Source organism: Oncorhynchus mykiss, chromosome 3 (assembly GCF_013265735.2).
Source record: "Oncorhynchus mykiss isolate Arlee chromosome 3, USDA_OmykA_1.1, whole genome shotgun sequence".
NCBI classification, from domain to species: domain Eukaryota; kingdom Metazoa; phylum Chordata; class Actinopteri; order Salmoniformes; family Salmonidae; genus Oncorhynchus; species Oncorhynchus mykiss.
The window spans coordinates 65,978,747-66,002,309 of NC_048567.1; the positions used below are offsets into that span (position 1 = coordinate 65,978,747).

The window sequence follows — 23,563 nt, forward strand, 5'->3', positions numbered from 1 at the left end:
GTTTGAAAGACCATGCATGACCCATGCAGCTAACACAGAATGAACTTCAACAAGCACCAAACTCAAACAATTTAAAATAATTTACATTTTATTGTAAAAAAATAAACTATAGACCTATAGATTCACGTGTTACACTGATAGCCCAGTAGACTGATTGCCACAGTGAATCCCATAGAAACCAAAAGTAATTGTTATTATTATGTAATTACAGTATTGCTGCTGTATGTAACTATAATTTCACCACTTATTAGATAACCTATAGCCACGCACGCACACACACTGTATCTCCACTTGTTATATCCAACATAAATTCCATCAGACTCCAGGCAGCCCAAGGCTAGTGGATAGTACCAGACTAGTTCACTTTACCACAGTACTTTTAGTAACCTTGACTGTAGGCTATGAGGAACAGTTGGTGTCAATGTGTTTCAGGTTAGCTGGTAGATCCAGAGAAAAACACTGGCCGTAGCTGCGAGAACGTGCCATTGAGGTAGTAGTATGGGTGGTGCAGCTGAAGTATTGAAGGAGAAGAAAGTCTTTGCTGATATCTCTGTATCTGTAATTTAAAAAAAGATGCTGACTGTACAGTATGCACACTGCCAAACATACACTGAGTATACCAAACATTAGGACCCCCCCAGAACAGCCTAAATTAATCAGGACATGGACTCTACAAGGTGTTGAAATCATTCCATAGGGATGCTGGCCCATGTTGACTCCTGATGCTTTCCACAGTTGTTAAATTGGCTGCATGTCCTTTGGGTGGTGGACAATTCTTGATACACACGGGAAACAGTTGACTGTGAAATACCCTGCGGCAGCGTTTCTTGACACAAACTGGTGTGCCTGGCACCTGCTACCATACACCGTTCAAAGGCACTTAAAGGTTTTGTCCTGCCCATTCGCCCTCTGAATGGCACCCATACACAGGCCATGTCTTAAAGGATTAAAAATCCTCCTTTAAAGTGACATCAATATGGGATGATAACTTTCACCTGAATTCACCTGGTCAGTCTATGTCATGGAAAGAGCAGGTGTTTTTAATGTTTTGTATACTCAATTACTTCTGTTAGTTATGTCCTAGAGAGCTCCCAGTCATTGGTAGGGTTAAACGCCACTTTAATTGCATCTTTATTTAGTTGTCATGTTTGGCCGGGTTGTTGTGGTGAAATAGACTGAAGAGTGTGTAGGTGTCCTCTGAGTGAGTGACTTAACTTGTGTAAGTGTTTTTAAACTGAATGAGAGTTGTCTAACATGCAGTTCTCATCCAAGTATTTTCTCAGTATAAAATTGTATTTTCTCTGAAAGGTGTTTACTGGACCTTTGATGGTTGCCTGGGAGATAGCCTTCACCAGAGGGTTTTGGATGATGCAGGTGTAGCTGCCATACAATTTGATTGGCTGAAGGGAGCTGATGAATCGAGTTATCCCGGCGGAGTTGTTGAAGAAGCTAGTTTCACTCTCGTTCAGGACGTTGTCATTGACGTCCAACCAGGTGATGTTTGGTTTGGGGAACCATCTCTCTGCCTCTGCCGTTAGGGTAGAGTTTACCCGCTTGAATTTGGGGGCTGAGAAAGCTGAAGTGAAGCATATTTTCAGAGTAGGCTACTTTGTGTGCAGTTCAATATTCAGTGTGAAATATTGAGAATGTCTAACATGGCTCCTTACCTGCAGCTCTGAGGTTAACACTGGCATTTCCCGAGCAACTAGGAGTGCTCACACTGCAGTAGTACACCCCATTGTCTCCCACTTTTATGTCCCTCAGCAACAGGGAGGCATTGCCTCCACCTATGGCATCTGAGAACAGCAGGGTTCTATTTTTAAACTGGGGGTTTTGCTCCGTCAGCTGGACTGCGCCTTTATCATACTTGTACACCACTTCACTTAGCCCCTCCTTCGTCCAGGTGATTGACACCTGACTGGTCGATTCCCTGCTGTTAGTGGAAGTCTTGAACTTGCAGCTCAAGATGACATCCTCTCCCAAGTACCCGATGGGCCACTTGTCAATGCTATCCACAGTGCCCTTGGAACCCCCTAAGCCCTGACCTAGAGGACAGCACACAGCAGAACACAACATACAGGAAGCTTAATTTCCATACATAGAGATGTGTGCAGTTCATAGGAACTATAGTTACACACAAACACACACACACTGGCAAACGCACACAGGTACACATGCAATCTCACATATGCTCAAATACATGTTAACAGAGACATCACATGAATATTGACAATGATAGTGACACAAGTCAATATATATGCTCACTACGTACCTGAAAATGACACAGACAAGATGAGAATGATGAGTCCAGCAGTTACGAAGATACTGACTATCAAGCTGCAAAAGGAGATGGGGGTGAAACTATCAAGAACTTTCCAAGTCAATTGAACTTCACAATATCCAATGATGAATTAATCGCACTATGCATTTGTTGGTGATAAAAAGCACAGCTGTTGCTGGGCCTCAAACAACAACAACCATATATATATATATATATATATTTTTTTTTTAAACACATTGTGTCCTCACCCCCACAAGATTATCTGTCCAAATGAGGCCATGGCTCCTCAATGGTAGCTGGCTTTTTTTTTTTAGCAGGGTTATGATAGTTCCAGCTGCTCCCTTTACCAGAGTCCACATACAGTATCCATGTGATGTGTCGTCTGCAGCAGCTACATACTGTATGAAATCGACTGTAGCTCCACATCGGAAGTCCTCACCCACTGTATGTCATTCATGTAATATCAAACCCTGTACTCAGGAAAGAGAGGGACTCTCCTTGAGTAAATATTGTCACTTAGGTATGTGTGCACTGCTTACTGACTTACCATTAACATTTTTAACCAGAGGGAAGAAATAGGGATATAAGCAGACTTACTTGGCTTAAGCCCTTGGCTCCATAGGAGCGTAGACCATTGACTGATCTTCAACACGGGGGCCCCACTGGGGTGCATGCTCAGCCCCCTCCTGTAATCCATGTTCACCCAGGACTGCGTGGCCACGCACGTCTCCAACTCAATCACGAAGTTTGCTGACGACACAACAGCGGTAGGCCTGATTACCTACAACGAAAAGATAGCCTACAGGGCAGAGGTGAGTGCCTTGGTGGAGTGGTGCCAGGAAAATAACCTCTCCCTCAATGTCAACAAATCGAAGGTGCTGATCAGACTGCAGGAGACAACAGAGAGAGCAAGCCCCCATCCACATTGACGGGGCCGCAGTGGAGGGTCACAAAAGCTTCAAGTTCCGCAGCATGCACATTACTGACGACCTGAAATGGTCCCTTCAAGTTTTAATGTCACGTGCACAAGTACAGTGAAATGCCTTCCTTGCAATCTCTAAACCCAACAATGCAGTAATTAATAACAACATAATACTAAAAATAACATACAGTAGAACAAAAACACACAAGAAAGTAAGTTCCAGTACCATATTTACAATGTGCAGGGATACTGAAGTGATAGAGGTAGATATGTATAGGGGTAAGGTGACAAGGCATAAGGTTCTATGATAAATAGAGTAGCGGCAGCGTATATGATGATTATATGTGAGTGGGTGTGCGTGTGTGTAGAGTCAGTATAAATGTATTTGCATATTATGTGTGTGTGTGAGCAAAATATGAAGTGAGTGCCAGTGTGTGTGTGTGAGTGTGTAGGGCCCTTTGAGTGTGCATAGAGACAAGTCAAAAATAAAATAAAAGGGTCAACTCAGATAGTCTGTGTAGCCATTTGTTTAGCTATTTAACAGTCTTATGGTTTGGGGAAAGAAGCTGTTGAGGAGCCTGTTGGTGACAAATTTGATGCCAGCACCTCTTCAAACTCAGGAGGCTGAAAATTAGGCTTTGCCCCGAAGACCCTCACAAAATTCTACATATGCCCCATTGAGAGCATCCTGTCAGGCTGTATCATCACCTGGTACGGCAATTGCAGGGCTCTACAGAGGGTGGTGCGGTCACCCCAACGCCTCATCGGGGGCACACTGCCTGCCCTCCACAACATCTATAAGGAGGAGGCAGTACAGGTGCATCAAAGCTGGGACAGAAACTGATAAACAGCTTATAGTGTATCTGTAGGCCATCAGACTGTTAAACAGTCACCACTAGCCGGCCTACACCCAGTACCCTGCCCTGAATCTCAGACACTGTCACTAGCCGGCTATCACCCTCTACACTACCCTGTACCTTAGAGATCGCTGACCTACAGTTGAACTCTGAAGTTTACATACACCTTAGCCAAATACATTTAAACTAAATTTTTCACAATTCCTGACATTTAATCCTAGTAAAAATTCCCTATCTTAGGTCAGTTAGGATCCCCACTATATTTTAAGAATGTGAAATGTCAAAATAATAGTAGAGGATAATTTCTTTCAGCTTTTATTTCTCATTCCCAGTGGGTAGGAGGTTTACATACACTCAATTAATATTTTATAGCATTGCCTTTACATTTTTTAACTTGGGTCAAATGTTTTGGGTAGCCTTCCACAATAAGTTGGGTGAATTTTGTCCCATTCCTCCTGACAAAGCTGGTGTAACTGAGTCAGGTTTGTAGGCCTCCTTGCTCGCACACACTTTTTCAGTTCTGCCCACACATTTTCTATAGGATTGAGGTCAGGGCTTTGTGATGGACACTCCAATACCTTGACTTTGTTGTCCTTAAGCCATTTTGCCACAACTTTGGAAGTATGCTTGGGGTCATTGTCCATTTGGAAGACCCATTTGCGACCAAGCTTTAACTTGAGACTGATGTCTTGAGATGTTGCTTCAATATATTTCACATAATTTTCCTTCCTTGTGATGCCATCTATTTTGTGAAATGCACCAGTCCTTCCTGCAGCAGAGCACCCCCACAACATGATGCTGCCACCCCCGTGCTTCACGGTTGGGATGGTGTTCTTCGGCTTTTTAGCGTGCCCCTTTTTCCCTCCAAACATAACAATGGTGATTATGGCCAAACAGTTATATTTTTGTTTCCTCAGACCAGAGGACATTTCTCCAAAAACTACGATCTTTGTCCCCATGTGCAGTTGCAAACTGTAGTCTAGCTTTTTGCTGTTGTTCTGGGATTGATTTGTACTTTTCTCACCAAAGTACGTTCATCTCTAGGAGACAGAATGGGTCACTTCCTGAGTGGTATGATGGCTGCGTGGTCCCATGGTGTTTATACCTGCCCAGGGACTGCGGTTGAAAATTAGCCGGCTGGCTAAAACCGGCACTTTTACTGAAACGTTGATTAATGTGTACTGTCCCTATAAAAATAAAATAAACTCAAACTCAATATTGTTTGTACAGATGAACGTCATACCTTCAGGCGTTTGGAAATTGCTCCCAAGGATGAACCAGACTTGTGGAGGTCTACAATTTTTTTCTGAGGTCTTGGCTGATTTTTTTGATGGCAAGCAAAGAGGCAATGAGTTTGAAGGTAGGCCTTGAAATACATCCACAGGTACACCTCCAATTGACTCAAATGATGTCAATTAGCCTATCAGAAACTTCGAAAGCCATGACATAATTTTCTGGACTTTTCCAAGCTGTTTAAAGGCACAGTCAACTTAGTGTATGTAAACTTCTAACCCACTGGAATTGTGATATTATATTAGTGAATTATAGTGAATTAGTGATATTAGTGAATTATAAGTGAAATAATCTGTCTGTAAACAATTATTGGAAAAATGACTTGTGTCATGCACAAAGTAGATGTCCTAACCAACCTGCCAAAACTACAGTTTGTTAACAAGAAATTTGTGGAGTGGTTGAAAACGAGTTTAAATGACTCCAACCTGTCACGAATCCCGCTTCCTGAGTCTGTGTTTGCCTGTGTTTCTGTCCTGGAGTGTGTTTCCGGTGTCCTGGAACGCACCCTGTCTGGTTGCCGGGCGAATTAGCTTCTTGGGAGATCGATGTTCACCCGCACCTGTATCCCATCAGTAATCTGCACACCTGTCCTGATCATCACCTCTCCCCTTCAAAAGCTCTGACCTGACATCCATTCCCTGCCGGATTGTTAGCCATGAACAGTATGTTGTGCCAGAGTATCAGCCTCAAGTTGGATAGAATTTGTTTTGTTGTTTGTTACGTATTGCTTGCCTTGAACTTACCTCTGTTTGTTCTGTCTTCAGTTACTCACCCGGATCATTTACCCCATTCCCGCCTGGTCGTCAGAGGATTCTGCTTCCCCATTGGATCCACCTATTTACTCCCATCAACTCATCACCGCTACCCGCTACACCACCTGGATATATCTACCCATTCACATTCACTTGTAAATAAATACTCACCTTCTTCCTACTCTCCTTGTCCTGGTCTGCTTCTGGGTTCGATTTTGAAGAATCGTGACACAACCTAAGTGTATGTAAACTTCTGACTTCAACTATATGTACAGTGGGAAGAAAAAGTATGTGTACCCTTTAGAATTACTTGGATTTCTGCATAAATTGGTCATACCATTTTGTCTGATCTAAGTCACAACAATTGACAAGCACAGTCTGCTTAAACTAATTATGTTTCATGTCTGTATTGAATACACCTGGTAAACATTCACAGTGCAGGTTGGAAAAAGTATGTGAACCCTTGAATTTAATAACAGGTTGACCCTCCTTTGGAAGCAATAACCTCCACAACTTTTTTTTGTAGTTGCGGATCAGACCTGCACAACGGTCAAGAGGAATTTTGGACCATTTCTCCTTACAAAACTGTTTCAGTTCCACAATATTCTTGGGATGTCTGGTGTTAACCGCTCTCTTGGTCTTGCCACAGCATCTCAATCGGGTTGATTCCAGAAGGTGTATTTTCTTCTGAAGCCATTCTGTTGAATTACTTCTGCCTTTTTGGTTGTTGTCCTGTTGCACCTAACTTCTGAGCTTCAATTGGTGGACAGATGGCCTTACATTCTCCTGCAAAATGTCTTGATAAACTTGGGAATACATTTTTATGTCGATTATACCAAGCTGTCCAGGCCCTGAGGCAGCAAAACTGTGTCATTACACACACCTGGTTCCAATTCCTTACTGATTGTGTTTGTATAAATATGCCCTTTGTTTCCCCATTGGGCTGTCGATTATTGTTCCCATGTCCGTTGGTCGTGTGAGTACCTATGCGTTGTCTCAGCCTGTGCTGCATGTTTTGTGTATTACGGGTCTCGTCCTGTGTCGTTCTACAAGGTTTATCATCGCTCTTTTGTTTGGGTACATCCCAGTGTTTTGTATGAGTGTTTGTTTTGGGTGTATTAAACTCAGATGTATTCATGCGCCTCTCTCAATCCTTTACACAAGTGTGACAATGATCCCTCCACCACAGTTTACAGTTGGGATGAGGTTTTGATGTTGGTGTGCTGTGCTGTGCCTTTTTTTTCTACATTGTTCCTTCCAAACATCTCAACTGGAGTTTCATCTGTCCACAGAATATTTTGCCAGTAGTGCTGTGGAACATCCAGGTGCGAACTTCAGAGGTGCCGCAATGTTTTTTTTGGACAGCAGTGGCTTTTCCCCCAATCCTGGATATCATTTATGCACCACATTCTCCATGAATCTATTACAGAAATTGATGCTGTGATTTTAATAGATCTACAGATTTATATTAAAACATCCTTGAAGTGGCACAACGTTTGGTTACATTATGAAATGCCTTTAATGAGCTCCACTTCCCTTTTACTGAGCTCCACTTCCCTTTTACTGAGCTCCACTTCCCTTTAATGCCGTTATTGCCACAGTTCGGTATTCCAGTAGAATGTTGATGTTGATGTGTCAGTGCATTCCTGCTAATATCATGCTATCTTCATCAACTGGTGCAATCTAAAAAATTACAAAGACAATAATTGTGGAGTCACAGACCTCACCCAGTTTTTATTTTGGTAGAGGATGGGGTGCAAACCAAGATCACATGACAGCTTTTGAAATAACGTAGGTGCTTTCCAGAGGGAACTGAAATATGACCATGTTATTTAGAGTTCCAACAGCTGAACACAGCAACCCATAATCTAGACATGTTGACCTCTGAACCTCAGCACCACTGATAATGATGAGTCCAGTTAACAAGAAAGTAAGGACGATCATGTTATCCAAGTAATTTGAGCATCACAATAAGTTTGTCACACTATGCACTTGAAAGCACAGCTATCGCTGGCCTCGAATAGCAACCACAATATTTTTTCTGGAAAAACATCGTAGCCATTGCTTTACCTCTACCAGAATACTTTTTTATGTGAAGCCATGGTTTCTTGGTAGATGTGTCTTTCTCAGCAGTGGGGTTATAGTTAGTTCCAGTCGCTCCTTATCTTTTGCCAGAGGGGAACACAATTTGGGTAGAAAATAGGGATAACATCTATCCACCACGTTCTCCCTAGAGAGCCTCAACAGTTGCACACATCAACCTATAATCAAAACATTTCCTCCTGTGATCCGTAGCAATAAGATGAGGATGATGAGTCCAGTTATTATTATGATAAGGACGATAGTGCTGCAAATGAAGATGGATTAAAAAAAAAATCAAAATCAATTTAGAATTTTCCAAGTCAATTGAGCATCACAATTTCCAATGATAATCCAATTATACCACGCCCTTGTTGGTGATCGCTGGCCTTGAATAACGACCACCCTATTTTTCCAGGTAAAAACACATTGAACAGAGGCCTCACTTCCAGAAGATGACCTTTCCACATGAAGCCATGGTTTCTTGGTTGCTGTGTCTTTCTTAGCAGGGTTATGGATAGGTCTAGTTGCTCCTCTTACCAGAGTCTACCTTCTTATCAAATCAAATCAAACTTTGCCGCATGCGCCGAAAACAAGTGTAGAATTTACTGTGAAATGCTTACTTACAAGCCCTTAACCAACAGTGCAATTCAATGAGAAGAAAATATTTACCAAGTAGGCTAAAATAAAAAGTAATATTAAAAAGTAACACAAATAGAATAACAATAACGAGGCTATATACAGGGGGCACCAGTACAGAGTCAGTGTGCAGGGGTACAGGCCAGTTGAGGTAATCTGTACATGTAGGTGGGGGTGAAGTGACAAACAAACAGTGAGTAGCAGCAGTGTACAAGGGGGGGGGGGTCAATGTAAACTGGTCCTGGATGGCAGGAAGCTTGGCCCCAGTGATGTACTGGGCCGTTCACACTACCCTCTGTAGTGCCTTACGGTCAGATGCCGAGCAGTTGCCATACCAGGTGGTGATGCAACCGGTCAGCATGCTCTCGATGGTGCAGCTGTAGAACATTTTGAGGATCTGGGGACCCATGACAAATCTTTTCAGTCACCCGAGGTGGAAAAGGTTTTGTCGTGCCCTCTTCAAGACTGTCTTGGTATGTTTGAGCCATGATAGTTTGTTGGTGATGTGGACACCAAGGAACTTGAAACTCTCGACCCGCTCCACTACAGCCCCGTTGATGTTAATGGGGGCCTGTTCGGCTCTCCTTTTCCTGTAGTTCACGATCAGCTCCTTTGTCTTGCTCACATTGAGGGAGAGGTTGTTGTCCTGGCACCACACTGCCAGTTCTCTAACCTCCTCCTTGTAGGCCGTCTCATCGTTGTCGGCGATCAGGCCTACCACTGTTGTGTCATCAGCAAACTTAATGATGGTGTTGGAGTTGTGTTTGGCCACGCAGAAAGGGCAGTGTGGAGTGTGAATGAGATTACGTCATCTGTGTATCTGTTGGAGCGGTATGCGAATTGGAGTGGGTCTAGGGTGTCCGGGAGGATGCTGTTGATGTGAGCCATGACCAGCTTTTCAAAGCACTTCATGGCTACTGACGTGAGTGCCACGGGGCGGTAATCATTTAGGCAGGTTACCTTCGCTTCCTTGGGCACAGGGTCTGCTTGAAACATGTAAGTATTACAGACTCGGCCAGGGAGAAGTTGAAAATGTCAGTGAAGACACTTGACAGTTGGTCCACGCATGCTTTGAGTACCCTTCCTGGTAATCCTTATGGCCCAGCAGCTTTGTGAATGTTGACCTGTTTAAAGGTATTGTTCACATCGGCTACCGAGATTGTTATCACACAGTCATCCAGAGCAGCTAGTGCTCTCGTGCATGCTTCAGTGTTGCTTGCCTTGAAGCGAGCATAAAAGGCATTTAGCTCATCTGGTAGGCTCGTGTCACTGGGCAGCTTGCATCTGGGTTTCCCTTTGTAGTCCATAATAGTTTTCAGGCCCTGCCACATCCGACGAGCGTCAGAGCCGGTGTAGTACGATTCAATCTTAATCCTGTGTTGACACTTTGCTTGTCTGGTGGTTCATCAGAGGGCATAGCGGGATTTCTTATAAGCGTCCGGATTAGTCTCCCGCTCCTTGAAAGAGGAAGCTCTAGCCTTTAGCTTGATGTGGATGTTGCCTGTAATCCATGGCTTCTGGTTGGGATATGTACGTATAGTCACTGTGGGGACGACGTCATCGATGCACTTATTGATGAAGCCGATGACTGAGGTGGTGTATTCCTCAATGCTATTGGATGAATCCCGAAACATATTTCAGTCTGTGCTAGCAAAACAGTCCTGTAGTGTAGCATCTGCGTCATCTGACCACTTCCGTATTGAGCGAGTCACTGGTGCATCCTGCTTTAGTTTTTGCTTGGAGGATAGAATTATGGTCATATTTGACAAATGGAGGGTGGGGGAGAGCTTTGTATGCATCTCTGTGTGTGGAGTAAAGGTGATCTAGGATTTTTTCCCCCATGGTTGCACATGTGACATGCTGGTAAAAATGTGGTAAAACATGATTTAAGTTTTCCTGCATTAAAGTCCCCGGCTGCTAGGAGCACCGCTTCTGGGTGAGCATTTTCTTCTTTGCTTATGGCCTTATAGAGTTGGTTGAGAGCAGTCTTAGTGCCAGCCAGTGATGGGCATTCCAGCTCTTTTCTGTGAGCCGGCTCGTTCGGCTCAGCTCACCAAAATGAGCCGTCTCTTTTGGCTCCAAAAAGGCTCTTTAAAAAAAACATGTTTTGTGTTTTTTCAAGTCAAACAGTTTGCAATAGTTTGACTATGTTTGGTGTTAAAGCAATTCTAATTGAATTATTAAATTAAATCATACTCTACCTTAACCGCGATGTATTTAAAAATGCATTGGTTTGTTATGAAAAATAATGCTATTAAACATTTGCGTTTAAAGTAGAACTTTTTAATGTATATTAACAAAGTGGATATAAATACAATCTGAACAGCATAATAGAATATTGCACCATATCAAAGAAAAAATAACAATGTGCAAAACAGAAGCATCCCACTTAAAACATTAAACTGGTCCCTCTTTTCTCTCTCTTCTTTATTGCCATGTTTTAACCAACAGCACACAGCAATGCTGACCATATTTTGCTTTTATGAGAGATTTGCATTCAGAAATGCAAGCTGCCTCACTTTCGAGGAGCTGATGCGGTTTCTTCTCTCAGTAATTATTTGTCCCGTTTTCGAGAAGACCCTCTCAGACAGAACGGATGTGGCCACTATGCAGAGTCTCCCTGTCATGACTTTAGTAAGCCGTGGGTAGACAGAGGCCTTGTTCTTCCACCAGCTCAGAGGATCTTCAGAGCTCCTGCAAATAGGATCGGACCTCCATTATTTGATCTGCTGAGGGATTCCTTCGTGTTGCATCCCCAGGTGCTCTCTCGTCAAACAGCATTCAAACAGCAGATGTTTGTGGCACTACTGCTAGTGCTTCTGCTCCATATGATCCCTCTTCTTCCTGTTGCCCTGGTGCCTGAGCCAGCTGACTGCTGGGGCTATCCCTCCCTGCTGCTGATGTTATTATTTGAAGAGCCTCATCAATCACTCTGGCATCACTGAAGGCTAACTTCTTAAACCTGGGGTCAAGTGCAGCGGTTTCTGATTGCACGTGATTCTATTCCATTCTGTGGAAATTTCTGTCCATTGATGAACATAGGGTGTCCATCAACTCTGTCACATGTCCTGTGGTTACATTTGCTTCTTTCTGGCGGCTGGCTGTGATTCGCTGCAGACCCTTACACAGGAGTATAATTTTTGAGGCTGTCACATAGCTGAAAAGAGAGAACAGTAACATATTAGTTCAGGTTCATGTTGTGTCCACTGATACTACATTCTCATCTACTGCTCATATACATATATAATACTGGATTAAATAATGATGTAGTAATAACTGCTTACTGTACCTCTCTCCACTGATCTCCACATTGACCTGCTCAAATGGTTCCAGGACTCTGCACATCTCCTCCACCACCTCCCATTCCTCTTGGGTCAGAGCATCAACAGGTGCATTGACAATGGCCAGGGTAGAGATGATGGCATCCTTTGACTCAAGAAACCGCTTCAACATATAACATGTTGAATTCCACCTTGTAGTGAAGTCTTGTTTAGCCTTGTAGTGTTGCGTAGACTTTCGTTTTTCAGCACCTACTGTGCTCCTGTGGAATTATTCCACAGCTGTTTTCACTTTGTCCACAGTGGGCTTCATCACCTTCAGAGCATCTCTTACAATCAGGTTGATTGTGTGGGCAAGACATGGATGATGGGACCATTTTAAAATGTTCATGGCTTTGGTTATGTTAGCTGCATTGTCGCTAACACAACAGACCCCTTTTTCATCTACTTGCCATTCTCTGGCCACTCTCAACAGTTCTTCTTCCAAGTTCTCTGAGGTGTGTCTGTTGCTGAACTCAAAGCAGTCCAGAAGACAGCTAGACATCGAAAAATCTTCAATGATTTGACATGTAACCGACATGTAAGAAGTGGTTACACTTGATGTCCAGCAGTCAGTGGTAAGGCAAACTGCAGTAGCTTTTTAAACTCTTTCCCGCACTGAAGCCTGTGTGCTTTCGTACAGTTGTGGAATAAGTGATTTTGAAAGGGTTTTCCCGCTTGAAATTGTGTACATTGGATTTAGACTATTGCTATTATTTCTAAAACCTCCGTCCTCCACGATCAAAAATGGCTGGAAATCGTCTGCAATCATTTTAGCCAATGCAATATCAATTTGGCCTTGTTTTGCAACAGACATAGACTTTGGCATAAACTGGTCCATAGACGACAGCTGTTATTGACAAAAAGACACACACCCCCACCCCTCGTCTTACCAGAGGTAGCATCTCTGTTCTGCCGGTGCATGGAAAATCCTGCCAGCTCTATATTGTTAATTTCTTCGTTCAGCCACGTCTCTGGGAAACATAAGATGTTGCAGTTTTTAATGTCCCGTTGGTAGGATAATCTTAATATTAGGTCATCAATTTTATTTTCTAATGATTGCACGTTAGCAAGAAGAATGGAAGACATTGGGAGTTTACTCGCTCGCCTTAGGATACTCAGAAGGATCCACGATTTGTGTCCCCTTTTCCGGCGTCTTTTCTTCACACAAAAGTCATGGACCTGGGCCTGTTCCAGTGAAAGCAGGATATCCTTCTCGTCGGACTTGTTAAAGGAAAATGTTTCTTCCAGTCCGCGGTGAGTAATCACTGTTCTGATGTCCAGAAGTTATTTTCGGTCATAAGAGACGGTAGCAGCAACATTGTGTACACAATAAGTAAAAAAATAAGTTACACAAAACGCAAAAGAAATAACAAAATTGCACAATTGGTTGGGAGAATGTAAAACGTCAGCCATGTTCTTCGGTGCCATTTTTTTAATTTATGTGTCACCAACAGTATAATCATCAATTGTTGATCCATAACCACATTACATGACATGCTGAATAAACCGAGGTGTCTGTTTAAACTACTAGCACACAACTCAGACTCCGATGCATACCTCACAAGACCAGAGGTCTCTTCACAATCCCCAAGTCAAGAACAGACTATGGGAGGCGCACAGTACTACATAGACTCATAGAGCCTTGGCTATATGGAACTCTATTCCACATCAGGTAACTGATGCAAGCAGTAGAATCAGATAAAAAAAAACTGATAAAAATACACCTTATAGAACAGCGGGGACTGTGAAGAGACACACACACAAGCACAAACACACTTACACATACATATGATAAGACACATACTCTACACACACATAGATTTTGTATTGTAGTAATGTGGTAGTAGAATAGTGGCCTGAGGGAACTCAATGTGTTGTGAAAAGTGTTATTAAATGTAACCTCATGCAATATTTGAAATTGTATATATTGTAACTGCCTTAATGTTGCTGGACCCCAGGAAGAGTAGCTGTTGCCTTGGATGCAGCTAATAGTGATCCTTAATAAATACAAATACAGTATGTCACTGATGGAAAGAGAGGAACACTCATAGAAAGGCATGGACACTGATCCTTGAGTCAATATTTTCACTTGCCACTTATTTTTTTGTCAGCTAACAGTACCAGTTGACCAAAGTGTCACAGAAATGTATTAGAAACTGATGGTATCATATTACCATGTCAAATCAAATAATGATAGTAGACAAGTGTTTTCATGAATCCGTGACAGAAATAAAAAATGTTTAAAAAAATCCCCAGCTTCAGATGCTGATGCAGTTTCTATAATGTAATATGACAGCTCTAGAAGGTGAAGTGAAACGATGTGTGTGCTTTCCAGAGGGAACTTGGGTTAAAGTATTCTGAATAAAAGCTCTCGGACAAGATATCACCATTGAACATTTTTGACTTTTTGAAGAGATCAAGTACCTTTTCTTTGTTTGAATCTCGGTAACTCCAGTAATTCCGTCTCAGACCATCAGCAGGAATACAATATTCCTTCTCAGACATTCAAGAAATGAACATAACTGCCCCTCAGGCCTTTATAGAATAAAAATCTGCAATTTTAATAACTTCCTTGTGGCATTTTCACATTTGGTAAGCCACCATGGCGAATCTCCACAGTTTTGACGTTCCTCAGAGACTTCTCTCCATGCTGACCAAAGCTGCAGGTGTTTTTGTTCTCCTGGCTGTCTTCATTCTGGAGTACATATTGAACTTGAACTTTCCATGCTTCTGCAGGCCTGCATGGGAAAGCCCACTACATATAGGCCCTCATGGCTTACTGTACATACTGTGCCCACCCACTATAATAACTTGTGCTATCATGCTAGTTGATAAGATGTACCAGAAGACGTTTTCCAGCAAGAGATGCAGTGGGTGCTGCACGAATTATAACTTCTGCAATTGTTTCTTTTCACTTACCAAACTCGGGATCACATTTCTGTCTGTAGTATTCTACTGGATAGCTGCTGTTTTCATAGATGGAGAATGGTATGTGTGCTATCAGACCAACAACCATCCAAAACAAGTTGGAATTCCCTGTAAAGAAACGAACAACCTGACCTATGACGAGAGACTTGTCCTCACTGATTACAAGACTGACTCAGTTGTAAGTATTGGTTTATATTATGTTCAGAATGGAAAAAAATGAGCATGCAAAAAAGGCTGTAAATATGTTACTGACAAATGCATCACAAATTAGATGCAATAAATTATATATTGAATACTAATAAATATTCCTGCCATTAATTAGGCATGTGAATGTGTGTTTAGGTTTAAAATGTGATAGTGTAAATATTTAGACTGCCCAGGGATGGATGAAAAGTGTCTATATAACCAACTGTCATTTTAAAATATATGGGATTTGGATCAGATCTTTTCAATAACCACATTTTCATCCACAGTTTATATTGTCATGTTTGCCTTATAAAACAAATATCACGACAGGTGTGATGAAAACATAAAATGTCTGTACAAATGTCATATCAACTATTATAAATTTCACATTGGTTAAAGTTGGAATCCGCGGAACGGCCACTGGTTGCCCTCACCACTGTTTATATTGCCAAGCTGAGGAGCATTGTGCAACAAGGTAAATAAAAAATGCAGTAGACCTAGGCTACATATTGTGCTCTTCTGTCGCACGTGCAATGATGTCGAGGGGGAAACAATTCGTTCCTTGTTTGCAGTAACTTCTTTGTTTTTGTAATATTGCAAATGGACGTGGCTGTTTCACCATTAAGGATTCCAGCTTTAAAGGTAGACTTGGTGAAATGACCACAAGCAGCACCGCAGTATCCGCACATGTACACAGGTTCGCTTCGCGCAGTTTACAGTGTGAAAATAGAAGTCCTTTCTATTTCTGACGCAGATCGCGCTGAAAGTCCTGCCTCTCCCATCTCCTCATTGGTTTATAGAAGCTGGTACCCACGTGCCATCTCCTCATTGGTTATTGGTTAGAAGAAAAAGCCTGGAAGGGAGAGAGATGACTAGAAACTATTTGGTTGACAGTTTTATGTGGGTTAATTGGCGGAGTAGAGGACATTTCAGGTAAAATAACAACACAATGTTTATCTTCCTAGGACAAATAAATAGGATAAATAGCAAGTGCAAGCTAACTAGCTAAATTGGCATAAATGTTTAATGCGTTTCGACCTGTCACCAAATTAATATAATTGGTTCAGAGTTTGTTTTGATATTTTAACCTGCGTGTCGTGATCGCGTTTGGTGTGGTGGGACAAAATAAATGTATGCACGATGGCGCACAGGCACAGCCGGTTTGGGTTCGGCCTCTACGGCAGGGAACCAAAACAGCGTAGTTGTTGAGGAAATATGCATTAATGTCATATTGCTGAGTCTATCTTTAAGTGATGGATGGTGATGAGCTTGATGCAAATTTCCAATAAATATTTAGTTTTATTTGAAAGCTGGTGACATGATGAATGCTTGGCTCCCAATGATCAAATAAAAATGATATTGCTATTATCCATACCCCTCATCCTATAACCTACCTGTAACGAATACGCTGGGAGTCAGAAATGATGTGCAGAATGTGAATTTAATAATGAACTGATGCAAATGAACATAAACGTAAGAGAAAACAATAACACTTAAGAACTGAGGGCTAAATAAAGGTGGAGTAATTCGGGTAGTGATGAAGTCCAGGTGTACCTAATAATGGTTTATCAGCGAACTGTTGTCTTCTTAAAATGCACCACAACCAGATTGGGCAAGTTTTGTATTAATTGCAATAGTTTGTGTCAAAACCGTTGGTAGAGTTGGATGGAAACGCATTGAACTTCTGATTTTTATTCGGTAGGCCTACATGGAAACCTAAATGGTACATGAGCAGAAATTCCTTCTTTTTTTTCAACTGAAAGACAATGCCCAGAGCTTACCCATGATGTTCCAAAACGTTTGACGTCAAGTCATTGTTTAAGTAAAGAATGCAATATTTGGGCTTGAAGTCGGGACTGTTTCCCTTACGATATGACGTGCTAATAGTTTGTCTGACTCTTTTCAGGGCTGTGTTTTATTGGAATGTTACCACCCACCAGCATGGCATTGTTTATTAATCAGAAACATCTGCAAAGTTCTTCCTCTTCTTGAGTCACGACTGGTCCAAATAGTTTTTCGCGTTAGCCTAGACTTAGCCGCCTGAGCCATGGATCAAATTAAAATAGGGGGTGCAAACTTGTGCTTTTGCCCCTCCACCTTTTTTAATATATTTTTTAACCAGAACATTAACAATTTTATGCTTTTGGCTCGCCTGTATAAAAAATATAAATGGTACAATTGCTTGATATGATTGCATTTTACAACCCTGCTGCCCCTGTTGCCCTGAGATGAATTGTTTTGACGAAGTCTTGCTTTGATTGGTGCAGCTAAACCACATGTGTTTATCCTATATTATAAAATGTGTGGTAGGCTTTAGTAGTCTGATCATCGCGCTCTGATCATCGAATTCCGAAAGGTTCATGCACCTAGACCTATATTTAAATGTGTCTAACATGTCCAGATTCCCTATTCCTGCGCTATATTCAAATACCAGTATGCATTCTACAAACGGTGGAATAGGCTAAATATGCTGGCTACTGCCATCAGCGGTGTTAACTAGCCATCTAACCTCTAGCAATATTCACTTGGAAATATGTGCCAATTGGATGCAAACCTAGTCAAATTTGTCAGTAGCTATCTACTTTTTTTGAAAACATAAAGGAAAACTGCACACTGCTGCTCATGCTCCCAGATTATCTTTATTTACAACACTTTCACCCTTAGGTCTTCATCAGGCATGGACTTGAAACCGTTTTTATAGTTTCAATAATTCTAAATTGTGTTTTTTTTTCATCCTAATTTGAATATTGTATGTATATTACTATAAATATTGATCACATTCTGTGTATGATCATATATTTTGATACATTGAATGTTAATATTGTGAAATTATGTTATAGATTTATACCTCCTGTTTCAGGAAGTGATGTCACTGAGTACTGCCCCTATATATAGGACCTTCCACCCCCACCTGGGATATGGATCCCCGATGAAGACCTAGGGGTCGAAACGTTGTGGGAGCACTTGGGAGCATGAGCAGCAGTGTGCAGCGTTTCCTTTCTGTTTGCCTACATCTCCAGCACCTGTGGAAAGTACCTGGATGTGCGGATGTTCTTCAGCGTTTGTCTTCTTTCTTTCCCAGGTCATTGGCTTGCCTCTGGTTACCCTGGGCCTTGTTTTCTGGCACATGTGTGAGTGCTGCTTCACCTGTCTCAAAAGAACAAACAACCGCTGCCATCTTGATCAACCATATTATGAAAGGTTGTATGAAGAAATTCTTTCAGAGGAGGTAAACAATCATTTGAAGAATGAACTGCAGGAAATTGCGAAAGAGAGGGCCGGGAGGATCTGTCTTCGGCCCCTTCAGTTCATCAGGAGAGGGGATCCTGGGAATTCATGGCAAGATATTTCAAACTCTGATTTCTTTTTGTCAGACCAATATCAGGAGTCAGTGGGCACAGAAGAGTCATCTCATTCAATAGGTTACTGAAGACTCAGCCCAGTGAGTGTTATGATTTTTAAAAGATATTTTAAAAAAAAAATTGGGTTGAAATTAATGTTGAAATGATGTACATTTTTCGGTTCTGAATGAAAATTAAAAATGCACATTTTCCAGATGTTGAAAATATGTATTTTACATACATGGAATAACATTCATTTTCAGTTCTAAATGAAACTTGAAATTACGTCTTCTACAGACGTTGAAAATACATATTTGTTGTCAAAAAAAATTCTATAGCCAAATTTCAATTGTACATAGTTTTTCCCTTTAAATATTACTGAAGAAAGCCTTATGTCACGCTCAAAAGTTTTATTTTCAATAACATAATGAATATTGCAGTATAGATTATTTTATTATTCACATTTATCACTCACACTTATGTTAGTCTTTTCGAAAGCTTCAGGACTGAAAGTAATCATATTCAACATTTCCTGACACAACCAACAGAACATACACTACCACAACATTCTCAGTAACAGTTACAAAAACGTTTTATTTGCTATGATTCTGATATGTGGTTGAATGCACTGACTCTGGATAAGAATGTCTGCTGAATTACGTAAAAGTAGAAATGAACACTTGGGATTGCGACCCCATCCTCAGTAGCCTTTTCCAGTGTTTACTTCTTACGTTGTTACAAGTTACATAAACTTTCCTTCTTAATTCACTCAGTAACGTTATGGGAAAAGGGTTATAGACATCTGTTTCACAGGTTTGGACAGCACAGACCAGTATAGCACAATATAGTACATTATACTGTGCTCTACTTTACCATACTGTAGTGTACTGAGCTGTACTCTACTCAACTATACTCTACTTTACTTTAATGTACTGCACTGTCCAAACTTGTGAAACATATGTCTATGATAATGTTATGTACTGTGCTCTGCTCTGCTGTACTGTGCTGTCCAAACCTGTGAAATGGAGGTCTATGAATGCTTCAGATCTGGTGCAAATCAGAACCAATCATAGACATCTATGTTTGGGACAAATCAAGGCCAGTCACTGGACCAAATATGAACCAATCATAGACCTCTGTTTTGGCTAAATAAAAGCCAGTCTGGACCAGACCAAATCTGAACCGAAAAGGGGCCAAATTAAGGCCGGTCCTGACCGGACCAAAAATATGACGTCTGTGAACGTTGGTCAAATCAAGGCCAGGGTGGAACGACCAAATTCCAACTACTTTTCAACGTCCATGGCATCGGTTGGTGCTCAGTGGGAGAAGAGTGTAAGGGTTTTATTCAAAAAGATACTTAGTCAGGTTCTTCTTGATTAGCATTTCTTGTGCTGCAATAACCATTCTGATTCAAGCTTAATAAACTATGTTTATACAGCATTAAAGAGAAACTTTAATCAATACATAATTGTAGAGTAAATACTGCCACTTGGAGGAGATAAATAGCTAATGTGTTAAAACAGGTCATGTAGGAACAGAAGTGCCAAGTTCAAGTGTTGCTGTCCGTCTTTATTCATGTGACACACTAACAGTGTTATATATTATTAGAAAGGCTCTCAAGGTGTTTGGGGAAATTGTTATATGACCAATACTGTAGCATGCTACTCTGCTTATTCACCACTGGTGATTATTTCAAAGATCTCAATGACATTACATTTAGACAACACTGTCACTGATGTAAAACCTACTGGCTAGAAAAAATATGTGAACCCGTTGGAATTACCTGGATTTCTGCATAACTTGGTCCTAAAATTTGATCTGATCTTTTTCTAAGTCACAACAATAGAAAAACAGTGTGCTTGAACTAATAAGCCACTGCTGTCCAAAAAAAAACGTTGCTGCACATCTGAAGTTCACAAAAGAGCACCTGGATGTTCCATAGTGCAACTGGCAAAATATTCTGTGGGCAGATGAAACTTAATTTGAGTTGTTTTTAAGGAACACACAACACTATGTAAAGTATGGTGGAGGGAGCATCATGGTCTGGGGCTGCTTTGCTGCCTCAGGGCCTGCACAGCTTGCTATCATCAACGGAAACTTGGGAATACATTTTTATCAAGACATTTTGTAGGAGAATGTAAGGTGGTCTGTCTGCCAATTGAAACTCAACAGAAGTTGGGTGATGCAACAGGACAACAACCCAAAACACAGAAGTAAATCAACAACAGAATGGCTTCAACAGAAGAAAATACGCCTCCTGGAGTGGCCCAGTCAGTCCTGACCTCAAACCGATTGAGATGCTGTGGTATGACCTCGAGTGGTTCACAGACATCCCAAGAATATTGCTGAACTGAAACCGTATTCTATTTGGTTGAAGTTATTGCTGTCAAAGGAGGGTCAACCAGTTATTAAATCCAAGGGTTCACATGCTTTTCCTACCCTGCACTATGAATGTTTACATGGCGTCTTTATTAAACACATGAAAACGTATCATTGTTTGTGTGTTATCAGTTAATTAAGAACTGTGTTTGTCTATTGTTGTGATTTCGATGAAGATCAGAAATTTGATGACCAATTTATGCAGAAATCCAGGTAATTCCAAAGGGTTCACATACTTCTTCTTGCCACTGTATGTACTTTGGAAATTACTTTGTATCGTCATAATCCTACCATTTTATTACCAAATGTTTTGATAAACCATTATGTGTTTTTGTATTGATTTTAAGGTTGCTTAGTCAAAAATAAAATTGCAATAAGGTTTTTGTGAAGTTTTTCATTATATCACTGAGACAAAGGGACAGGGCAGGGTAGGTTACTTTCTAAATGTATTCTGTTACTAGTTACCTGTCCAAAATAGTAATCAGTAACAACTTTTGGATTACCCAAACTCAGTAATGTAATCTGCCCTTAAGAGGCATTAGAAGAAGACACAAATGTATGTTACCAATTGAATGACATCTATTGCAGGGTAAATCAATGTTAAAACTTGTCCGGGTTAGGGAGGGTTTGGCCTGCAGGGATATCCTTGTCTCATCGTGCACTAGTGACTCCTGTGGTGGGCCGGGCGCAGTGCTCGCTGACCAGGTTGCTAGGTGTACAGTGTTTCCTCCAACACATTGGTGTGGCTGGCTTCCGGGTCAAAAAGCAGTGCGGCTTGGTTGTGTTTCGGAGGACGCATGGCTTTCGACCTTCGCCTCTCCCGAGTCCATACGGTTGCAGACAGAGACAAGACAGTAACTACCAAATGGTTTTGTGGTTATGCTCAGGTCTTATTAGTCAGCTCTGTTGTTTATGATTTCGTTGTCATGGAGGACTGATTGGGCCCCATGGGCCTCATTGATTCTAATTGAAAAATAAATGCTGTGCTCATGCTTTTAGAGCTACTGAAAGTGCTATTTACATGTGAAATCTAAATGCCTTTTGCTATAGAAAAATCAATTTGCTGTCTGTTGGTGACACATTGGTGACACATTGATATCTTGATAATATGCTGCTGTTTAAAGTGTAAATCCACAGATGAAACAATAACAAAATCTTCGCCCCGCCTCTGTTTTGGTATAAAGCTGAGGGATGGGCCTGAATAAATGTAACCAGATTAATAGAAAGAGCTATGGATGCAAGGACTGACCATCCATGATATAAAAAGTATTGTTTTAACCATGTTATGAGGCTATACAGTGTTTACATTTACAACATTACAAACATTGGAGAAAAACAAGCTTATATTTTGGGTTCTCAAGGAGTGTGACAGTTGAACTAAGCTCATGAGACATTTATAAGTTATATTCTTCAATTGATGTATGTATGTATGTATATATGCATGCAAAAAAGATTTAAACTCCGTTTTTCACAATTCTTAGGTCAGTTAGAATCACCACTATATTTTAAGAATGTGAAATATCAGAATAATAGTAGAGAGAATGATTTATTTCAGCTTTAATTTCTTTCATCACATTCCCAGTGGGTCAGAAGGTTACATACACTCAATTAGTATTTGGTAGCATTGCCTTCAAATTGTTTAACTTGGGTCAAACGTTTCGGGTAGCCTTCCACAAGCTTCCAACCATAAGTTGGGTGAATTTTGGCCCATCCGTCCTGACAGAGCTGGTGTAACTGAGTCAGGTTTGTAGGCCTCCTTGCTTGCACACACTTTTTCAGTTCTGTCCACAGATTTTTGATGGGATTGAGGTCAGGGCTTTGTGATGGCCACTCCAATACCTTGACTTTGTTGTCCTTAAGCCATTTTGCCACAACTTTGGAAGTATGCTTGGGGTCATTATCCATTTGGAAGACCCATTTGCGACTAAGCTTTAACTTGAGATGTTGCTTCAATATATCAACCTAATTTTCCTCCCTCATGATGCCATCTATTTTGTGAAGTCCACCAGTCCCTCCTGCAGCAAAGCACCCCCACAACATGATGCTGCCTCCCCGTGCTTCACGGTTGAGATGGTGTTCTTCGGCTTGCAAGCCACCATAACAGATTACAGTTACTGTTCTTTTGTAAAGGATGACGTCTAATCAGTTACTCCCGACCCCTGGTCTTTACATCAGCGTTATAGGTAAGTCTTTACATCAGGGTTATAGGTCCAACTGCTCCTTTTAGTGCACATACATCATGTGTCATTTACATCAGCTATGAACTCGATTGTAAACCCTCAAGCACAGTTCAAGAAAAGGGAAGCACATTCATGAACGGGATGGACACTGCTCCTTGAGTCAGATTTGTTACGGAGGTGTTCGTGCACTGTGTTGTTTTACACAGCTCTTAGACAGATATCACCATTTTAAGAGAGCCTCGGCAAATGAACACATCAACCAAGAAGAGATCAATACATTTTCTCCTTTGAACCTTTGCAATTCCTTCTCACAGACAATCTACAGAACTACAACACTCTTACTCAGACATTCAAGAAATCAACATAACTATCACTCAGACCGTCAAAGAATAATTCAGCTGGATAA

At 41.2% G+C, this 23,563-nt stretch overlaps 1 protein-coding gene across 2 annotated transcripts; it reads right to left on the reverse strand.

Moving 5' to 3' along the window:
- Positions 1–78: 78 nt before the first annotated feature.
- Positions 79–5,379, reverse strand: LOC110520422 (V-set domain-containing T-cell activation inhibitor 1). Of its 2 annotated transcripts, XM_021597734.2 has the most exons (7): positions 5,304–5,379; positions 2,879–3,080; positions 2,530–2,751; positions 2,273–2,337; positions 1,668–2,045; positions 1,322–1,576; positions 81–556 (listed from the first exon to the last, which is right to left on the reverse strand). In XM_021597734.2, the coding sequence occupies exons 3-7, from the start codon at positions 2,559–2,561 to the stop codon at positions 429–431; spliced, it is 858 nt and encodes a 285-aa protein (XP_021453409.2). In that variant the 5' UTR covers positions 2,562–2,751; positions 2,879–3,080; positions 5,304–5,379; the 3' UTR covers positions 81–428. The 2 variants fall into 2 exon arrangements, 1 of the variants encoding a protein (XP_021453409.2); XR_005051356.1 differs by lacking the exon at positions 2,530–2,751 and having other exon boundaries at positions 79–1,576; positions 5,304–5,365.
- Between the last annotated feature and the right edge of the window lie 18,184 nt (positions 5,380–23,563).